We start from the raw sequence: 23,342 nt of genomic DNA, 5'->3' as shown, positions 1-23,342 counted from the left end.
TGAGGCTTTAATCACTTGTAAACACCTAGAAAAAACAACTCTTTGTTTGGAAAGGATGCGCAACAGTCAATGCGTTTGACAGTCTATCTTTAAAACATACTATTGATATTCTACCGCTTTGTTATAACATATTTCGTTCTTCTATGGATTTTCTAATGGATATCAGCATTTACTTTAATATAATTATTTACAATTTAATATATTGTCAAATAATTATCTTTATAATATATCATTAATCTTTTGGCTGCTTAAAATTTAACAGTGTATTTATAATTAGCTATTTAAATATTATGTTAAAACCATAATTTATATGAATATTACCTGCAGTAAAAACGATTAAGTTATGAATATTTCCTGTAGTACGATTTATCTTCAATTTTATTATATAATGGTAATTAACCTGTATTTATATTTATTCATTTTAAATAGGCGATGATGTCAATATTATTTGTGTTATGTTCATTTAATTATACCAATTATGTCTTATTTAAATAATAATTTGATTAAAATACATCATGAAAAAATCTTTTTTTATAGTTGTATGGAATATTAAATTATATGATTATCTACATATATCTAAATGAATTTATTACAACAACAAATAAACGGTCTTTTATGATTATATTACTTCCTGTCTTGTCGTATTATTGTTTACTATATTGAATCAATTTCTACTGTAATTTTATAGCTGGGTGATATGTAACAATGAAGTACCAAAATATTTTTTTTATTCCGCTAATTTTTATTATCTTACTGGTCCTTGAAATTATTATGCAAAGTGGTGGATATTTTTAGCAAAAAATATGGAATTTCAATATTACTAAATCTATAAAGTGTAGAAGTTTATTGTTATTACTATTTTATCATGCATCCGTATGTAAACATATAAGGGGAAAGTACCGGTCCCAGGATACTACCTTGAGATGCTCCAGTTGATATCTTTCTGGTGTTTTATGCTTTGATTGCCTTTAACGTAGATTTTATTTATAAACTACGTATATGGTTTAGGTATTTCAAATTCTGGCCCTATGTGTCATCTTTATCAAAGGCTTGAGCAACGTCTGCTTTACTTAAGTACTTTTTTTCTCTTTAAATATTTTTTTAATAACACTTTCTCAATGTTTAAACTCGGCTCTTAATTGTAGCCTAACTGGTAAAGCGAAATTAGATTTTTCTTCTCAAGAATTTCTTTGAGGCGCTTGAAAATCTGTTTTATAAATAGCTTAGAAATAACTGGAAGAAGTAGTATTGGTCAGTTTGAAATGACATTTGCTAAAATACGCCTGATAGTCTTAAGCATACATTACGTATTAAATATTAGATCAGATTAACCAAAATCTACAAATTTAACAAATATAATAAGCGACCCAAGAATCGAAAAAAATAATAAACTTTATTTATCCATATATAAAAGGGACTATCTAAACAAATGGTATGATATAGAATATACAGACTCCAACATGACTTTAAAATTAAGATTGTTAAAGAAAAAATAGACAGCATGCACGCGGGCATAAGCTGCGCATGCTTCAGCATAGGAATGTTGTTGAATATTACTGACTTTTCATAACAATTAACTGACATTTAAAAAAAATAGTAACAATGTGTTTACGGCTGGGCTTACAAAAAAATTGTTATAAATAATTATTTTAATAGGTTTGTATTTTAAATTTAGTTTATTTAAATAAATATTAGCCGTTCTAAGTGCTTGAACAATCAGATATCAGGTTTTATTGTTATAATGTGTGTATGTGTGATTATTTATAGTATATAAATAAAACTATTATATATTCTTTAAAATATTTTATCGTCTTCTTTTTAAATAATAATAATTACATTTAAATAATTAAAATACTTGTGACTAGTTAATTAATTACATATATATTTTTTAAAATGCGCATATGGTATATAGGTACAATACATAGGATTAAAAATATAATAATACTATAGTTTTTTTAGCTTAAATGAAAAAATAAAAACTATATAAAAAAATTATATTCATTCACAACTTTTTTCTTTCTAGACATGAATAAAATTCATACATTTAAGACGATTTTAAATGATAATTAATATGTTTAGATCTTAAAATATGATCATATAACAACATCTATTATAATAAATCAAATTAAAATGTTCGATATATATATTAATAAATGTAATACACATTTATGCTAATTATACACATATACGATCCAAATAAATTACATGTTAAATGATTCATTAAAAACTAGACTCAATCAAAAATAAATATATTTAAAAAATTAATTATGATGTGAGGGAGATTCTAGACTAAAGCGATCATCAGTTCGTTAATTTTTAAATGCTTAGGATTCATTCTGAAATTTTAAATAAAATTATTAGTTTATAATGAAGAAGGCAAGGGCATATTGTGAAGTAATTTTATTGTATCTTACCATTAGTGGATAGACGAATGTGGTGATAGAATCTTTAGAAAACGCATTTCTTGCTATACACATGAATCCCCCCATATCAGCCCATTGCAATCCTTGGATGACCAATTCTCCGGATGGCATGATCTATTGATATTTTAATAGATTAATTAAATTTATAGATTTTAAAATTATTTTTAAGTATAAAATTCAATATACTTTTCTTCTAGGATCATCCTTGGGGATCAGTTGTTCTTCGTTATCGAACCAGAAGATTTCAGGACGGGGTTTTCCGACTGTTTTGCAAGGCAATATCAGTGTCATTCCAATGTTTTCCATGATCATTTTATAGCTCAATACTATCCTAGGCTTGGAAGGTGCTTCGAGGATTTCTTTGTTCAACAAGATGTATTCTGTGATGTTGCGCGGTTTCAAATAGTCGCCTTAAAAAATCATTCATTATAAATGATATAAATTAAATTCAGAAATGAAGATGTTTTACCTGTTGTGTAAACGGTCGTGGTGTGATAAGCAGTTCTTATTCCAGCCTGGACCAAACACGTGTAAGCACTTTTTTCCTTGGGCACGATATTGTCAATGATCAAACGCGAGATTACTTGAGCTATTTGGTTGGCTCCTGATTCAGGGATCGCGTTATTTTCATACTCTTCTGCCTGTAATTCCATATTTGAATGATGTATATTTTAAGTTATTAATTATTATTATTTAATAAAAATACACATACATCAGAAATTGGAATGTTGTCTCGCAACCAGCTAATGGTAGGAGCTGGAGATCCCGAAGCTTCGCATTCGAGTTCTACCACAGATCCTGAACTACGACGAACGACCATTGGAGACGCTTTATTTATCTTGACCCAATCGCGGTTGACCATTTGGAACTTCATTCCAGCTGTATATTAAAAAAAATGAAAAAAGGTTGAGAAACAATAGTAAATTTTTATTAAACATTATTATATGACGAATTCAATACCTCTCTGAATACGAGAGGTAAATAGATATATTGCATTGTTTACGTAAGATAAGTTTAAAAAGCATCTCATGGATTTTGACCAGACTTAAATATAGTTATTTGCGATAAAATGATGATGTTTCTATTACAGTACAGATATATGACTCTATGTTTATTTAATTAATAAAATCCCTTGAGATCTATGATATATTTAATTGTTTTTTTATAGTGTTCTAAAAAAATCCGAGACACACAGACAATATTAAAACGAATTGAACTCAGATTTGCCCCTATATCTAAAATAAAAATAGCGTAAAATTAAATGTCGCTTTATCTCCATCGGCTTAATTGACCTTGACTTCATATATATATACATAAAGTTTGAGAAACACCCCTTTGGTGTCATGCTTGCAACCGTGTGTACGTGCGTTGCTTGGTGTAAAGTGGTGAGTTTTTTATCTCCACCATTTGAGTTATGTTTCCTGTGAAGTCACCAAGATGGAATAAAAAATAAATAAATACCGTTGGGGTCTAAGGAGTTGTCCATCGTTGGTTCGGATCGCATGGCTTCTAGCAAGGGAATGGCCGATCCGAAGGTCCTGGCCTGCAGGCTCAGCAGGACCAGCATCGTCAGGTAGCATATTGACACCATCTTTACGCGTTGTAATTGACGGAAGACGGAGCTGACTTTGAATATCTGCAACAATAGAAATTTATATTTATATATATATATATATATTTTAAGAAAACATACAAATCGATACAAAGGGGGGGAGGTTAGATTAAAAATATTCTCAAACTAAAAATATTTTTTATTGCTACTCACGTTAGATAATATAATAATGCACACTTATCGATGTTTATTTTATTTTAATATTTTTTTTATCTTGGAATTACGCAACAAGTATATGATTATTTATTATTCGGTGCACGCGTTCGCGAATCTCGAGAAATGACGACGAGGGGGTATGGTCGCAAAAGTTAGCGTTAAGGCTGTGTTCCCGCCGCGGAGACCGGAAGCAGATTACTGACTCGGTTGGCCGATGTTACCTTTAAATAGGCACAGGGTCGACATAGTCGAGAGCGATTCTGAATAAATGAATATTTCATTATAAAATTAGGGTTACACATTTCAAAGAGATTTCTTATTAGCTCATGTTTTCCGAGAAAAGTATCTGAAAAAAAATATGTACCTTATGGTTCATATTACATATATCTTTCTTAATTTTAACTAAGCATATACTCATATAATGTAATATTTTTACATACCAAGATATTGTACCATGTGCTTATTAAATCATTTCTCAGAAGGAGTAATTAATTTTAACTTAACACGATATTTCAAACGTTGATTTTTTTAACTACCAGTTGATTTATGTTTGTATTCTTACCAAGAACTGTAGAAGATAATTTATTAAGTGAATAAGACATAGCAATACATTTATATATTAGTACATTTATAATTATTGAAATAGCAATAAAAACGATTTTTTATAAAATTATTTACTATATACAAATACAAAATCAGTTCAATAAAAAGCTATTATATGTTAGATTTTTGTTTAAATAAAATATTTATTTATTTAACCGCGCAACGAGAATCTTTTGTTTGTTTTTTCAAGCACTATGTTTCCGATTATAATTAAAATTATTTTTTAATATAGTCTAGAAATTTAATAACACGATAACTATCGTAGTTTTAATTTATATCGATATAAAACTTATTCTATAAATATAATAAAAATATCTCGGTCGAGTTTTTTAGTCAGTTAAATCAGCCACCTTGCTTCAAAATAATTAAAAATAAACTCCACTAAAAAAAATAAAGAGGACGAAACTGTTAAAAACTTATTGATATTTAAATAATAAAAAACTGAATTATTGATTCTTTTGCCGGAATGTAACACTTAAAGCTATAAACTCGTATGATTCAGAAATCACAGTCAGTGAAACGCTATATATATCAGCTAAAAATGTAATTATTTTATGGACACCATTATAATTTACCTAACAAGTCAAAACACGCATCACTTATCAGAATATATTTATTGGTTACTATGTATGCATGTTAAACCCTTTGGATGCTAAACAATGATGTATAAAATAAATGCTAACAATGATCGCTGCTGACTTTTTTAAATTAATTTGTAAAATTGCTACCTATTTTGTATGATAATGGCATGAAAGAGTTTTTGAACAAATTTAACTATAATAATGTATAGGATGTATTGATGAGTATGTGAAAAAGAAGATAAAAAAAAACCCGTAGCATTCCAAAGTAAAATAATCTGTGTTTTAGAAATATTTTATAAAAATGTACAAATAGAGTAGTATATTTTATTATTAGAGCAATGCATAAAATGTGAAATTAAATTAGTCAAAACGATAGAATCAGAACTTCTATAACCTATGCTAAAAAACAAGAACTATCTTATATCTTTTTTTTACATTGCCAATTTTCACTTCAAACTTTCTTAGAAAGCTGGACATTGCAATAAAAATACATTTAGAAACAATGCATTGATCGGTTAAAAGAATCGGTATTCTCAAATACACACCCTTTTATAAAGACGTCCGTACGTTGTGAGTGTCGATAAAACAATGAAATAGTTTATTCTTATATATTAGTATGTAATAAAAACGCTTATAATGCATGAAGTTAGCTGCGATTATTATTTGCATTGTAAATATAAGATACTGTCTTATATTATAAAATGCAACAATATTATTCTGATGCGTATTTAAATTCTGTTTTTTTTTTTATAAAATTATATCGCTTGATATTTTTATACAACATATTTTATGACTATTTAGAAGTAAATAGAAATATTTTAATGATTTTTCTTGAAATAAATATATTGAATAATTAATATATTATTTATTCCAGGGTGATATAGAATTGCTTTATTCTAAATCTAATTTATTATTCATTTAATTTTAATCAAAAACTTTTCCCCTTCTACACGTGCCTATAAAAATATATGAGAAAAGCTTCAAACTTACTCAAATAATTCAAAATGGTTTGTGCCAAGATTTTAATTAAGCAAGGACCCGAACCAATTTAACTTTGTTAAATAAATTTACTTCAGCACTATTTACTATATTTTAAATAAAATCGTTTATTTACAAAGATCATTGCAGCATCCTTGTTCATAATGGATTTAAAGAAAATGAACAGAGCTCGATCTTATAGCATTCTCGCAACTCGCAACGATTTGAATTGCAATATAGCGCCAAAATGGATACCCTCGTGACGGACTCTACCCGAATTTGTATTTAGATTTATTCTTTGGGTACAACGTCTGGATTGGATAATATACTCTAGCTTAAATTTTACGTCGATATTTGAGGAAAATTTAATTAATATTGCTTAAATTGCACGAGCAATTTGGACATTTTATATCGATCGAGTCTGCTTAAAAAATATTTTTCAGTCTGAAATTATGTTAGAGATCAGAATTAATAAGACGTGCGAATTGAATCTCGAGTCACTCAAATATGTCTGGCTTTAAGGCTCAGACGTTAGAATGAAAACATTCATCAATATGTTGGGTCACGCAAATTTTTCTGAGCGTTGCCTATGTATTGAGCTCAAGTTAAAACCACGCGCCTTAATAAACATAATAAGCATTCTGAATATTGTATATTTTCATCAAATTAAAAAAAAACACTAGATATGTTCTTATCATACGTAAAAAAGTCGTTTGAAAATAGAATCCTTAGACGATTTGGATGTTTAGAAATGAACTTTTTACGTTCAATAACAATACTCGGAAAACACTGGCAGAGGTAACCCAATTAGCGAATGACGTCATTTGTCACGTGACCTCAGATTCCCGGACTCGCGACGGGTTCGATGGACTATCGTAGACCTCATGAATAAGGTTAAATTAGTACATTTTGAAAATGCGACGACTGAGCTCATACATTTTCAATAGCATATATGTTTAAAAGGGATGAAAATTATTTTAAGTGTTTTATTAATACAATATAATTTAATTCTGTCCGTTTTTACAATAATTTTACAGTGCATTATATTATAGATGGAAAAGCAGTTATAGAAACACATATTACACTGATAAACGAGTTTTAATAAAATATTTTATTATCAATGTCATACATAAAAATATTTTTCTGGCTTTTATTTAAATCTTTCTATTGTATATATTGAAGATTAAAACTCATCAAACTAGTCGGAGGATTAAACATAAATCTATTGTTATTTTTAAGATACACTCTTAAGCAATTAACAAAGGATGAAGGTTGTAACATATCAATGATTCAAATTTAAATCAATATGACTCAAAGTTTTAAGAAAATTATAATGATTATGTGCATATGATCAAAGCCAAAGGTCTACACGTACATATATTGTAATAATAATGTCTTAATGTGATCATCTATTATTTTTTCCTCCAAACGCAATTTTAAATCTATATGATAATCTTAGAATGCAATGATGAAATCAGTTTGCTGCATTGCAATTTTCTGAATAAGTATAATGAGTCAGATACGTTAGAGTTTGCACGTATGCTTCGTGTGCCAAATAGTAACTATGAATGATTGTATCATGTCGCTCTTATCTCCCATTGACATGATTAGACAGCACGTGGTGCTGTATTGGACCATCCTCTTTTGATTAACTGCGACACAAAGACACCACATGTGATCGCTCATTTATTTTTTAGCATCATACAATGGTGAAAATTTCAAGAATCTCGAGCTCTCTACAGAAAGCGCTCTAGGGCAACGTTTTACACGTGTTGCATCAGAAAAACGTGCTGTAATATGAAAATAGAAGAGTCGTGTCGGGACTTGTCAGGGAAAAAAAGTAGGTGCCCAATTCTGACGGGCACAAAAAATCTGATTAATTACTGCTGGTCTTGGAAAGCTTCCAGAATTATGAAACGGATGGTTCGTTATTGTGTTTTAAATGGAACTGGGCTTCACGCGGAGCTATAGATAATTTATTAATGGATCCTAAGAAGCTTAAGAATAATAAGAAAACTGCAACAGAGCAAAAAAAATATGTAAAAGAACTTTAAATAAGCTTTATCTACCTAGACAAAATATTTCAAAACCTCAATTTATTTCGATTTTTTTTGAAACAGCCACCGTTTCTATTGCGATGGTGCTATGGACTTAAAATAACCATTGATTTTAAGTACTTGAATTGAACTTAATTTATTGTGTATCATTAATAGATAAAAGCCATGTCTAAATATATATATATATATATATACATATATTATTTCAAACGCCTATTCTATATAATAGTGAACTTAAAACCACAGCTTAAATATAATTTTTCTGTAAGGTATTATTTTAATTTTTAGCGTATTTTATAATCGTAATAATTAAATTATATTATCATCTAAATTTCCTTATATTTTTATTGTTTAATAAATCAAAGCTCATATCTAATAATATATAATTTGCCTTATCTCAAACATAAATCAAACTTGTCGCTATTACTCTTAATATTGTAATAATATTAAACTTGTCAAAACATTACAATATCTATTTTACAATTGACGTCATTAAACAGTCATTAAAGCGATCTTTTGCCCTGATTTCTTAAATGGTACAAATTTATTTCAAATCATTGTGTTCTAGCACATTGAAAATTTAATGTTGTATATTTTAAAGCAATGACATAAGTCATCAATTATTAAAATTCAAGATTGCCTCTATCTTAACTCGACTGAGAGACACTTAATTATCGCATTAACATGATTTATATTAATTTGTTTGACCTTTCTCATCTGCGCTACACATTCCAAGTCTTCGAGAAAAAGAAGATATGGTCTTAAGTGCTCCTTTATCTATATATTTATACGAGTGCGTGAATTCCTGCGTTCGAGACCACCCAGTTTAAGTGGTCTCGTTATCTGCTCTTTCTCTCCATGCATTATAATCTATTGTAATTCTAAGCATATGTCGATTATTCCAGAGACGACCGAAAAGTAACTGTCACAATTTTTAAGCTCTTATCATGAAACACTGACCCAAATCGGCGATCGGCTAACGGTAGCATGCAAATCGGATAAAATTTCACCTCATATTTTAGATGGCTATCAGAAAAAGTGTATGAAATTGGACCGCGGCATCGTTTCTGCATCATAACGTGAAAAATCTGCATTAGATGCTGACTCAATATGTTATTAATAATTCATGTTGTATAAGGGCGTCTCATACTAAAATATTCATCATTAATAATACATTTTCAATGTAAAGTAAAAGCATTATTTTTTAATATATTTTAGTTGAAAAACAACTATTTTTCAGAATTTACTGAAGACTGTGTTAGTGTATCTATTATATAAATATAGTAAAAAAACAATCATCTACTACAACAGAAATCTCAAAGCTGAAGCGTTTTATTAAGCGATTTAGATAATAATATATATTTATTTTAACAATCAAACGCATACATAGTATACTTTTATCAATACAAAAACCTCATCATTGTTATTATCAATGTTATGCTATGATTAGTGAATCATATATGAAAATGGAAAGTCAAGATAAATAATCATAAATATATTAAAAATAATAAGTTGAACGATTAATACGAGCAATACTCAGATCCGTGTGTTGCACATGAAGTTAGTAGCGAGATGAATAATAATGACCAAATTTATTGCTCAGCCATTTTAATTTTTGTTTTGTTGTATAAACATAATTTAATTAAAAAAAACACAAATATTGAAATAATATGAGCAATGCTTAGATCCGTGTATTTCGCATGAAGTTAGTAACGAGATGAATGTTAAATATGTTAATTAATGACTAAATTTATTTTCCAACAATTTAAATATTTTTTTCGTTATTTAACCATAACACTAAATTTATACATTAAAAAAAGTTGAACGACTAATTTGAGCAAAGTTTAGATCCGTGTATTGCACATGAAGTTAGTAGCGAGATGAATGGTAAAAATGATTAATAATGACTAAATTTATTATCTAACAATTTCATTATTTGTTTTTTATTTAGTAACATTAATTTTAAAAACCACAAATATATTAAAAATAAAGAAGGTAGACAACTAATATGATCAATGCTTAGATCCTTGTATTGCATATGAAGTTAGTAGCGAGATAAATTGGAAATATGATGAACCCTCAGAATAGTGAGTCAATTTATACACATTTATTAGTACGCATTTTTCCATAATTATTTCTGTTGTTATTTTTTTATCATTGCATTTATAGTAAATTTTATATAAAAAAAATCAGTGAATTGATTTATTTTACTACTTTTTTGAAAATATTAGTATGTTTTAATAATTTATTTGAACTCTTTTCTATTATCAAATTTTGTTAATTTATTTTACATATTTTTTATGTATTTTTATGGCTTTTGTTAAATATTTTTTATATTAATTCAGAGGCTCTGAATATTTTTTATTAAATTAATATAAAATATATTTTGCTATGTTCATTTTTTTCGTACTTTTTATTTTATTGATATTAGTTTCTATAAACGTATGTTTTTTATTTATTATTTCTTTAGTGATGTACATATATGTACCTCAAAATAGTGAAAGCTTGACCACCGTACATGTACGGCGATACCGCTCAAAGATTTAATAATCACTATTTTTCCAACAATCCAAGTATTTGTTTTGTTATGTAAACATAAGTTATTTTAAAAACGACAAATATATTGAAAATAAATAAATATTGTAGATAAGATCAATGATGAATATTATTAATAAGAACATTAATTTGTAAACATTAATTCAATTTCTTTGGGATAAGTTAGGGATTGATAAATGCACGCAGGAAAGCCGATAAATCATGATGGGATGTAAGTAATACTTAAATTGTGTTTATTGCATTGAGACACAAATACGACTGATTTTTAAGCTTTTTAATTAATATGATATAAATGACATATATACCTAAAAGGTAATAAATACGCAGTTTTTTATGAGCAATATATATATATATATGTATATATAGGAAAATTTCTATTAATTTGTACAATGTTTTTGGATGATCATATAAAAATCTAAAAACCTTTGCATGGATATAAGTATAAATAAAATAATTCTGTGATAAATTTAAATCATCTCAGAAAGGTTATCTCAGTTTTACAATGCCCCTCGGTTATCATTCAATTCAAAAATATACTGATAGTATTATTTCACGCCCACATTTGATAAGCTTCTCATTCTTCCCTTTATCATCTTTGTGTTACGAATCGACCACCCTAGGGAATGTCCATGGCTGATTCGTAATACGCGTTTCTTTTATCTGTAAAGACTTAAAGTCCACACATTCTCAGCGATAGTGGTACATGATAAAATAATAGATTGTTCATGAACTCGAAGATGACCTATGATCTCACGGATTTGAGTCGATCTGCCATACATTTTGCTTTTGGGACATATCGGATTTTATGGTGGCAAGGTGTATAAACTCGGGTGAATTATTCTGGAGCGGCTTGATAAATTCTACGAGTGTGTAAGAATTATGCAAAGTGTGGTAGACATTTTGATTTTAGCTTATGGGACTTTTTGCGATGGTCGATACATTCAAATGATTCGGAATATTTAAGCGGACAGATCTTTGCAATCCATAAAATAATAATAATATATATTTATATTAATATAAAGGAGTATATTTATAATGTTCCATCTAATTAGAATCAAATGTAAACATTATATTGCATGAAGATTTTTATTAAAAAGTTATTGCTAAAACAGAAGCATATAAGAACATTTATTAAGATTTTACTATAATATTATTATATATAAAATAATAAAACAAGAATCATAATATATAGTTTAACTAAATTATATAATAAACATAAAGGTAATTAACTTAAAAAAATTCGTAATGAACTATTTTAGGTTGCGTATTATTATCTAAATATAGATTCACTGCTAAGTGAATTAAACTTTCGTTACATTTATGTATCGAGAACGGATTACTGTTGCATCAAACAGGGGTTAGTAACAATTTTATTTATTTAAAATATTATAATAAAAAAGACTCACCTTTCAAAAAGCACAGTGCAGCACTAAAGGTTGATTTACAAGTCTCGTTTCGTTGAGATTTAATTGCTAATAATTCGATGACTCTTATTAGAGTGGGCCGTTGGTTATTTTACGGTGCAATAGTGATAGATTATGTTGATGTCCCAAATCGACATTTTAATGTGTTTAGTGAGGTCCTTTCCCGTTTTTGGAAAGGTTAGACGTGAGAACGAACGCGTTTTAAACGGTCACGATCGGTGAGCAGGACATCGTGACGAAAAAGGAATACAAGAAAAAAGTCAAATGATCGATTATTGCAGTCGATTTGATCTTTAGAGTCAGCTTTGTAGTGATTCGATTGGGCTTTCTGAGGAGAGACAAGAAATCTAATGCTGCCCTCGGAGTGGTTGGCTCAAAACTGATCGTTTGAGATCGAAAAGGTTGCCTCGTTTGGTTCAAGACGTAGGCATAAGCTGTTGAAAAGATAGCAGCGATATGTGCATGGGACTGGTGGTGCTCACACTGTGTGACCATAATTAATTTAATTAAAAATTAACATAATTTTATGAGGCTTGAAATTGGTATTAAATTAAAATTATGTTAATTAATAATATTTACAATAATTTTAAAATATTAATTTTATTATAATTTAATATAATATAGATTATCCCGTTCATTCACAAGTATCTAATAAATATAGACAGTGGATTATCTTCTAAACTAATAGGAATGTTTTGAGGTAAAGTTTAATAAAGACATATAAAACATTGTGAGAGCTATGATTATTATTTTTTCAAGACACGCCAAAAATGTCGATAGCATCTTATCCTTAATACGCAATAATCAAAAAGAGGGCATAGGCAACTATCAGTCTGAATCAGAACAATCGAAACAGAGATAGAATAGGGTTTCACTGCCTCCCAAAAAAAAGCAATGTTCCATCTGCTGGCAAAACAATGACTTCTGTTTTTTGGACGCGAAAGTAATACTGTAGATGTATTGCCTTTTTAACCCTTTAACCGCGGAGGGCTTCTATTGAAGTCACCAAGAAAATCGCCAGTACTCATTGGGTACATTTGAGCCTAATAATAAGATTATTTAGTATAATTTAAGAGTGTAAATCACTTCAATTTATTGAGTAACAACATTTTTTTAAATAATGCACGAATAGATGCAGTTATATGGTTAAGCATTTAACCACAATACAGCATTACTATAACTTGCTACAGCAACTTTGCGAATAAATAAAAACCAGAAGGTCTGGAATGCTAATGAAATGTGTGCTATTTCATTAAAATACAAATCAGCTATGTATTTCGTTGAAACATAACAGGCGTTAGCCCAATACGTTACAGCGGAGTAAATATAATGAAGCACAATAATGAGACACGAGACTGAAATCAGTGTCATATATTTTATAAATTATAATTTACAGCTAATTCATCCGTGAGATTATGAAAATCTATGAAAACCTGATCTGTGATGATCGATCAGAATTACGATTATATAATAACCACTAATTCTGATCTCCAAGATACGATAAATATTTTAAAAATCTAGGATTCATATGGGATTTACGCCCAACTCATTCTCTATTATGTTGATATTAACCAACATGTGTTTATTAATATTGCTATTTTATCATCTATATTCACTAAATCCAGTTTCATTAGACTTAATCTCAATAGATGAAAAAAATAAGTGTTATGCAGAATTAGACGGAGCATTTTTTAAAGAAATTTATTAGATAAAAAATATGTTATTTATTCAACAAGAATAGCGAAATAAAATTATATTATAAAAATAAATATTTATTTTTGTGACGGGGTGCCAAGCTACGCGATGCAGATCGCGTACTATCTCGGTCTCTTAGCGACTAGTGTATATGTTAACATGATATGCTACGTGCCCAAAGTATGAATTACAGCTTGTGATTTTAACATTCTTTGCAAGCGCATACATCACATTGGATTCGTATAATTAATGCTTTTTTAGAGTAGTTTAGAATTAACAGATATTTATAAATATCATTTATTGACTTGAAAAATATTATAAATTGTATAAAATAAGTTTAAAAAATAAGTTGGAGAATAGATTAATTCCTTTTGATTTTTCATTCAATTTTATTTAAAATTACACCTGAAGGATAAGATAATCCTTAATAATGTTGACGTTCCATAAGGCTTTAAAAACTCAATAGCTCAAATAAAAATAGGGAGTAATATGAAGGGGACGAGGGAGGGGTAAAAATGTTGAATATCAATATAATTTATAGTTATGGTTAGTTATATTGTAATAATAATTAGTGAAACTTTTTTAATATGTTCTAATACTTACTTTAATTTAAAGAAACTCATTATACAAATATTTCCACAAATTCTATCTTTAATATAACGTAATATAATTTTTTCGCTAATGATCCATAATTTCATAGTACGAGAGAAACGCGCAATATGACGCCGAGCTTTATTTAATAAAGTGTAATATGAAAACGACACATAATCCGAGATGCTCCCAGAATTAGAAATTTATAATTATTATTACAATTCGTTACACCACAAACTCTCCAATTACAAGTATTGTGATTTTAGCTAATCTTAATTTACCCTTGATTTGTTGATTTGTTTTTTCAACAAATTAATATAATTTTTCGCTCGGGCGCCTCAGTGCTAAACTTGAGCTTTAAATGTTTTGGATTTTGTGGTCTTATACTTGCAACCCTGATCTATAAATAGGCATGTGTTGGAGATGTGTCCTAAAATATGTGCGATCCAGAAACAGAACCGGCAGTTAGGGCGCTCCCAAGTGGACGTGATTAATTGATCTAGGAAAGATATAAATTAAATATGATGAAAAAGCAGTTTGTGTTTCTTTGGAACTTTTATCTTAAGCTAGAAAAAGGTAACAAAAAAAGTTAAGTGGATGATGTAATTCTCGACGATATGGATTCACCCGAGTGAAGATAAAAATCTTTCCTAGAACTTTCGGTGATATCTTTAGCTAGGTTCGTTCAACTATTTTTTTGTCATTGAATAGATATAATAAACTAGGATCAAGTTCGATACCCCTGACTCGACAAGCCGAACATATCTGGTTTACATTAAATAAATATAATTTAAAATAATTAAATTCTCACATCAAATATCGTATACATGTATTTATAAGCGTCCGATGATTCAGGGCTGTCGATGCGAATTATTATTTCATTTTACATATTCTTTATATATATTTTTTTCGTTGAGATTTGAATAATATTTTTGGAACAGCATCAAAGGAAGTTTTTACTAATGAATTGAAAAATATATATATTAAAATATACACAGCTTCCACGCAATAATTTTTCTCTAAAAAGCTCAAACAGGATGTTTCTCACGCGTGTGTGCTTTATTGAAAAGCGAAAAATAAAAAAAATATCAAAATTTCCTGCCTCGTGTTTTCATACGAAATTCGGTTTCATTGTGACTAAAAATATGTCTATGTTAATATTTAATACTAATTTTCCACCGCACGGGTCGTTGCCTTTTGTGTTGGAATAAAAACTAAAATAATATATTCAATTCGGAATAAACAAATATATTTTCTGTCGTGGCAATAAACCGAATCTGTTTGATCCTGAGGAGTTTTCGGAGGAAAAAATAGACTCGAAAACAATAGTCCGAGACTCAAATTGACACTGAGTTATGTCAATGATGCAATTTATGTGCGAATCGCATCTCACGCGATCGAAATTGCAAAAATACTAGTAGAAGAAATACATAATTGTCAGATATTTTATTCCGGTGATTTACGATAAACGAACGTGACCGATGTCAATTGTACAATGCGTCGTAATAAATAAATAAATAACAATTTATATGTTACGACCCTGAATTTAACAATTAAACTGCTTTTAATAATTAAAGTTCCATTGAATTGCAGAAGAGATTTTTTTATCACTGAATAGTGTTACGTGACTAGAAACACGTTTTTGGGACAGTATCTGTTGAATACCTGAATACAGGTATATTCAGAAAAAATATTGTTGGGTTTAGTTAAATATTGATCTAGAGAAAAAAATGCTTTCTATACATATCTTTCACTTATTTTTTATCATATAACACTAATAACCAAGACAAGTTTATACGTGTATACCAAATATCGTTCTAAATCTAACAATATTTTTTTTATATAATGAAATTAAAAGTAGCAGTATTTAATAATATATTTAACCACAAAATCGTGTTTTTCTACTTAAGTTCGATTGTCAGTTTAATAATGAAGTCAAGTTAGTACTGAAGCTTAGTTCAATCTATACATTTAATAAATGACATTGAGATTAGAAAAAAATAAAAAGCTATAGATTTAAATGGTTTTTGTAAATATGTATAATTCTGATCTGTATACAATGGTAATTTATAAACATCAGTGTAGGATTTAAATTCATTACATATTAACTAAATGGTAACATTGATATATCGTTCTATGTTAATAAATTAGCAATCATTAAATTTAATCATCTTAAAACCTTCTAAAAATTTATTCGTTGTGAAAACATTTGAGTCGATTATGTAACTTTTTTTTTAAAACGAAATATATAGTGTATGTAATACATAAATATATTACATACGCTCATTTATATCAAATGTTAATAAATCAGCAATCATTAAATTTAATCATCTTAAAACATTCTAAAAATTTATTCGGTGTGAAAACATTAAGTCAATTACATAATTTTTTTTCAAAACTGAATATATAAATATATTACATACGTTCATTTATATCAAATTATTAATATATCAAAAAATTATCATAAAAGCTTAATTAATCAAATGTAACTAATAATCAGATCACATCTAACCGAATGAATGCAGAAAGAAAGAAACATATAGATTATTATCTCATTTGCATTGTTTTAGAAACGCTTTAATAAGCCGATCAAGATACATGTCCTCTTTCTTAACTCTAAATTTGGATAGTGGATACTCAAAGATTACCGATTTAGATAAAGATTATTCTTCCTGAGGGTTAAAACGAGCCGATCGCTATATTTAGATTATATTGAATTATTTGTGTCATATAATGCTTCGACTGCGTTTTTTAATTAATTATTTATAGCAAATAGCTCTACAGTCAATCACACAAAAAAAAAACAGTATATAAAAAATCTATATATTTATGAAAATTATATATGGAATTATTGGGGAGTTGTATAATAGGCTTTTTCTTGTACGCGTACTTCAAACAATATTCTTTGAGAATCTCCTGATTGTAATTATTTCATAATAGGAACTAAAATAAGTGCTTACTCAAGTTTACACGTCGACGCAACTCGATGTATTTATATTCCAGCATAATTGTGTCGCAAATTAAAATGGATTTTATTTATCTAAGAAAACTTTTTTTAATTTTTTATATTACAAGTGAGTCAGTTGCATTATTTATCAACTAAAAACTGAATTATACAATGCACACAGTACCCTTAAGCTCTATTGCATATATTTTCTTATTATCTTAAAACACATAAATCGATTATTTTTATATGATAAAGCACATAGTTGTCCATATAATCAAATTGAAATGGTGTTTTTGTTTTAGAATATGTCATTAAATGATCTTTTTTTTATTTTAAATGAATGCTATAATAATCAGAAAAAAACATTAATGGGCCAAGATTAAAACTTTTTGGAATTACTGATGTGAGAATATATTCAGACTTGTGTTGCCCATAATAAAAAATGGATGTACCGAAGCATTTCGCATATTTTTTGGATAAATTGTATAAATTTAACGCTTCATGAGAGTCATAGATATCCCTTCTCAAAAATATGTGTATTTATGTTATAATATACAGCGACATATTATAAAGAAACGGTATTTTGGTCGAAGAGCAAAGAATCTCTAATATACGATGATCGAGTAAAATAAATTATTTTATTTGTTTTATTTAAAATATAAACTATAGTTCTCAAAGATTATCTGCCTCATTAAAAACTTATTTTTATTGTAAAAAATATTATTTAATATTATTCCCCAAATATGTTTTACTTCCAAAACAATCTATATTTACACATACAAATTCGATGAAATTAATTTCTCGATTCAAAAGAAGCTATAATTTATTTGCCTCTTAAGGTTCTCTGAATATACTTAATTTATGTGAATTACCACAGCGCAAACTTTACAATACTACTAATTAATTAAGATCCACAAAGGATGTGCGTATTTTCAGAATACTTCAAGCCTTTTTTTGTGGCTTTAATTTCAATTTCGCCTTGCCTCTCAATGTGATTTATATATTAATAACACTTTATGGAAAATTTTATGTCGCTGGTGGAGCTTTTAAAAATATATGTGCTTTAACACAATGGTTGAGTAAAATAATTAAAAAAAAATGTGGATGAAACTAGAAAAATATAAATATGAGTAAAAATAAAATTTGCTATGACAAAATATTAGAAATAAGCTATAATATTTCTATTTTTATTTTTGGTAAGAGCTAGAAAGAAGCATTTCGAGAAAGAGATTTTTCATTGATGATTTGCTTTAAGATAATAATCTAGTTCTTCGGATATATTAGGTAATCAGTCATTTTTTAAATACAAGTTTCATTCATGCTTTGGCCGTTGATACCTGAGTATATTATTAAAAAAAATTGGGCTGCAAAATTTACGATGGTATTTTTTATTTTAATTTAAAGATTATATTATCGTAGAGGAAAAGCGACAATATAGAAAGATTTTCCTTCGACATTTGAATAGGAAAATGAGTAAAAATAAGTAAGACATGCCAATATCAGAAGCGTTGGCTATAGTCGCAGAAATGTTGTTTCGTTTCCGCGATAAGATTGTTTTGTATGAATATAAACATTACCGTGACATTGAAACATCTAAATATGCAATTTTGTGACACACATGGCCTTATATGCGTCACAGTGTGATGCAACAATACAATGACTGATTCAGAATTGATAAGATTGTTTTTGTGTGTTGCTACCATACAAGAATATGTATAAGCACATGGTATCAATATGATTTGAATATTTTTTACGTGGTTCAACGTTGATCGAATCTAGATCAAATGGAATTTCATTATAATTTGATCAGAGAGCAATTAAAAAAATACTTACTTAAAACTGTAGTGACTGCAGCAATTAATAAAATTTCTAACTTGGCAATAAAAAATTGGCGTTCATTTAAATGAGTATTTGATTTTAGTTTCCATATAAGTTCTTTTAAATATTTATTTTAAAAACCATAAGCTATAGAAGCTAACATCAATGCCCCGAACCATATTTAAAAAATAGTCCAAGTCAACTTAATTTATTATTTATCATAAAATAATAAAGAAAATATTCCATCAAAAAAATATTTTAGTAGCGTACCAAAGGTCACTAAAGATTACGATGTAACTAAAATTTATTTACACCGTGAATCATACAATATCAGAATTACACCATATTATTAAACAAAAATCACGCCACAACTAAAATAATTTTATCAATTTTAGGCGACATTATGGCGGAACTATAATTATAGATTAGAGCATCCTTGGGATAACTAAATTGTTCTGACACGCGCTTAACAATGCAAAAAAACTTGATCTCATCTGGAGATGAATTGCGAATTCTGTACCTCTGTTGATTACGCAGCATCTAAACGAGAGGTCGTACTAATCGAAAGGATGGGCATACCACACCCATTATTATTGTGCTTATAATATCGTCATATAGATAAGGGCGATGTGAATGATCCCGATGAAAACAACAATTCATGGTTGGAAGATTGAGATAAATTTTAGAGCTAATCTATATTTTTTGTTTTATATTATTGTATGTGATGGATAGTTAACAAATAATATAATATAACCTTTGGCTTATATAATACATTACGTTCGTTTCTCTGAAGTTGATTTATCAAATTTGTCTTTAAATTGAATTTAGATTAGGTTTCAAGAAGTTAAAAATTATCTATGTTTTATTATTTGTTTAGTAAATATAAACTTATATTACACAACTATAATATAATCACAATTTTATAATTATTTTGTAAAAAGTACTTATAAATATTCCATTAAAATCAATGCGTAAAAGTTAAGAATAATTTAATGTTATAAAAATATTTTTTGAAACAATTAAATAGCATATAAATAAATGTTAAATGTAATAGTGCTTAAAACAACGTCATTATAAATAATGCAAATATATTTTTAAACAATTTAATATCTCATAATTAAATAAAAAAATTCATTCATAAAACTGTAGCAAAAATATTTTCATTAATAAAAACTACTATGATATAAAAAGATATCTCATGTGACTTTAGTATTCACTGATAACGTACTTCAGGCAAAGTAAAAATTACAAAAACAAAATTGAAAGGTAAAAAATGTTATTTATCCTATTTTGCATCTACATAAATTTTATCCATGACCTACTAAATTTAATTTACGTCATACTAATTATAATGAATTATTGCTCTATTGATGGTAATAGATAATATAAATAATAATTGTACCTTAAAGACTGGTTTCGATGTGTATTCCCTGGTGGTATCTGCAGGGAGAGCCGTGTGGAAATGGTAAAGTTTTCTATTCTCCAGCCATTTTTATACCCCTTCAACCCCTAAGAAGGGTGTCAATGTGTGCGCGCATTTATTGACACACACACGCAAATGGTTAAAAAGAAATGAGAAAACAAGTGTTTTCGTAATTGTGGTACTTTCATGGTGAAAATAGAACGTGTCGAGTTTTTATACCGAAAAATGAATTAGGTGTTATAGTATGCGTTTAATTAATTATATATTTTTAATTAGTAATATAATACATAACTGAAAAAATATTTATATATTTTCAACAGTCTTTACTTAACGTGTTATACAATAATTGCTTTTTTGTGTATTTTATTGAAATAAACATTAGTTGTTTCTAATAAAATTTTTAACACAAAAGCGAGTGATTTAAAAATAGACCATGTATACAAATTTTTCGGGAAAATTAAAATAATACAAGGTACAAGCACATTATGGTTTTTAAAACATATTTTAGAATAAAAATCCCATTAAAATCTCAATAAAATATACACATCCATCCTTGACGTATTTACTGACAGATTTTAAATAATCAGATTACCGCTAAAAATTAAATATTATATTAAGGAAAATTCTCAATATACTTAGACTTTTTATTAATATTTTGTTATTTTTACTAAATTCGCCAGTAAAGTCATATTTCGTAGTAGAATGAAATATTTTTGCTGTTTGTGGACCAATCTCCATATTTAAATTATGGAGATGAAAAAATACGCCTAGCAAACAAATATATGATTATACCGTGCTGATTCTGGAATATTGTAAATTAAAATAGTATAAATTAGAATATTATAAATTAGAAATGAGCATCTTGATTTTTTTTAATAAGAAAACAAAAGAATCAAAAAATAAAATGTAAAGTAAAAATTTTGCAGATACAATATATAAATATCATTAAATTGGCTTTCAGAGCTTCTTTGAGCTTAAATATTCAGGCTTTTAATTAATAAAAATCTATAAAATATTTTTATTTATAGATTATGATATTTTTCATCGATTAAAGATCTTCCATTGCAACATGATAGGCGATAGCGCAATGTGTTTCAACGGGGTAAACAAAATCAAGTAGTGAGACAAAAGCAATCAGTGACTTATTTATTATTAATTATAAAATATTATTACTGCTTACAAGCAAAATATATAAATATCAAAATGTATATTGCGATATTCATCCGTGAGAATATGAAAATCTAGGAAACCATAGTTTGAGATACAGGATCGAAAAAATAATTATAAAATAATAATTGCTATTTCTGATTTCCCAGAAACCATAAAATTAGACTAATGGCAGTTACTATAATATATTACTACCTTACCAAAACCGGCCGTGTTCATTTATTAACTTTAAATCTTCCGTTGAAACATAACTGGCGTTAGTGCAATGTGTTACAACGGGGTAAACACAATAAAAAAAGTCTATAAATGATACTATGCATGCCCTATCTAAAGTATATTACAATTTATATCGCTTTTAAATAATCATCACGAGTTTGATCCGTGAGATAAAGAAAATCTTGGAAACCTAATCTGTGACAATCGATCAGAATTATAATTATTTAATAATCACTAAATCTGATTTTTTAGACACGATGGAAATTGAAAAACGTTCAAATGGGATTTGAACCCAGGTTTTTCAGGTATTTGTTACTGACTTATACCTTTATATAAATATTAATTTGATAAATAAATAATAATGAAAAAAATCATCATATGGTTTTTTTTAAATAGATAATGACATTTTTAAAATATAAATCTTTAATTATATTTTTATATTTCTTTTTCTTAGTTATATAATATATAATTAATGAAGCAGTTTGTTAGTAAATCTAGTGAAATAACTGCATCAAAATAGTTCATTCTCAAGTTTTAATTTAAGGATCGGATAGACAAAATTGGCCTTTTTTAAAAAAATCAGAAAAACCATTTCATTTTCTAAAACTTTTACAGGAAAGTGCACTATATAAATAACACCAAAAGGAAAACGTTAATTTTATTTTAAATTAAAACTATGGCTAAAATTACTATTAGATTTTTTTTATATAAGTACAACAATCTATATTTGTATTATATTATTTATAAATAAGGAACATAAATTTTTGAATGACACTGAACTATTTTACAATTTTTTTTAATGTTCGTTAATTCTTTAACATAACAGAATACACACTATGGTTATTAAAAATATTTTTTTAGTGCGACTAATGATACATTCTTATAACAACCAGAACTAAAAATATCTATATATGTACAATATAATTATAAAAATTACCTTTAAATACAACTTCAAGGAGATACTTTTAAAATGCAATTTTTTTAAAGATACACAAACGATTGATGGGACATAATATATAATTTAAATTTATTTTGAAATATTTAAATATTTTATTTTTTTAACGCACGTGTGCGTAACTCACAAGTTTTTAATAA

General features: G+C 27.5%; 1 protein-coding gene across 3 annotated transcripts; it reads right to left on the bottom strand.

The window, feature by feature from the left end:
* Positions 1–1,861: 1,861 nt before the first annotated feature.
* Positions 1,862–20,902, bottom strand: ImpL2 (Ecdysone-inducible gene L2). 3 transcript variants are annotated; one of them, XM_088185677.1, is made up of 7 exons: positions 20,844–20,902; positions 3,885–4,059; positions 3,136–3,302; positions 2,893–3,064; positions 2,610–2,833; positions 2,415–2,537; positions 1,862–2,336 (listed from the first exon to the last, which is right to left on the bottom strand). In XM_088185677.1, the coding sequence occupies exons 2-7, from the start codon at positions 4,012–4,014 to the stop codon at positions 2,325–2,327; spliced, it is 828 nt and encodes a 275-aa protein (XP_088041803.1). In that variant the 5' UTR covers positions 4,015–4,059; positions 20,844–20,902; the 3' UTR covers positions 1,862–2,324. The 3 variants fall into 3 exon arrangements, with proteins under 3 accessions (XP_088041803.1, XP_088041801.1, XP_088041804.1); XM_088185675.1 differs by lacking the exon at positions 20,844–20,902 and adding an exon at positions 12,373–12,782; XM_088185678.1 differs by lacking the exon at positions 20,844–20,902 and adding an exon at positions 4,189–4,381.
* Between the last annotated feature and the right edge of the window lie 2,440 nt (positions 20,903–23,342).

Source organism: Plectrocnemia conspersa, unplaced genomic scaffold, assembly GCF_051122295.1.
Source record: "Plectrocnemia conspersa isolate PC_06_02 unplaced genomic scaffold, ASM5112229v1 ptg000005l, whole genome shotgun sequence".
Lineage (NCBI taxonomy): Eukaryota > Metazoa > Arthropoda > Insecta > Trichoptera > Polycentropodidae > Plectrocnemia > Plectrocnemia conspersa.
Note: the sequence above shows the minus strand (reverse complement) of the source record. Positions and strands in the feature narration are given on the sequence as shown.

What these genes read in the sequence shown, in the direction of transcription:
- ImpL2 (XM_088185677.1), bottom strand. Translation starts at nt 4,014, where the DNA reads ATGGTGTCAATATGCTACCTGACGATGCTGGTCCTGCTGAGCCTGCAG. An exon ending in CACGACCGTTTACACAACAG is followed by an intron (nt 2,834 to 2,892) that starts GTAAAACATCTT and finishes TGATTTTTTAAG; the next exon opens with GCGACTATTTGAAACCGCGC. An exon ending in AGGATGATCCTAGAAGAAAA is followed by an intron (nt 2,538 to 2,609) that starts GTATATTGAATT and finishes AAATATCAATAG; the next exon opens with ATCATGCCATCCGGAGAATT.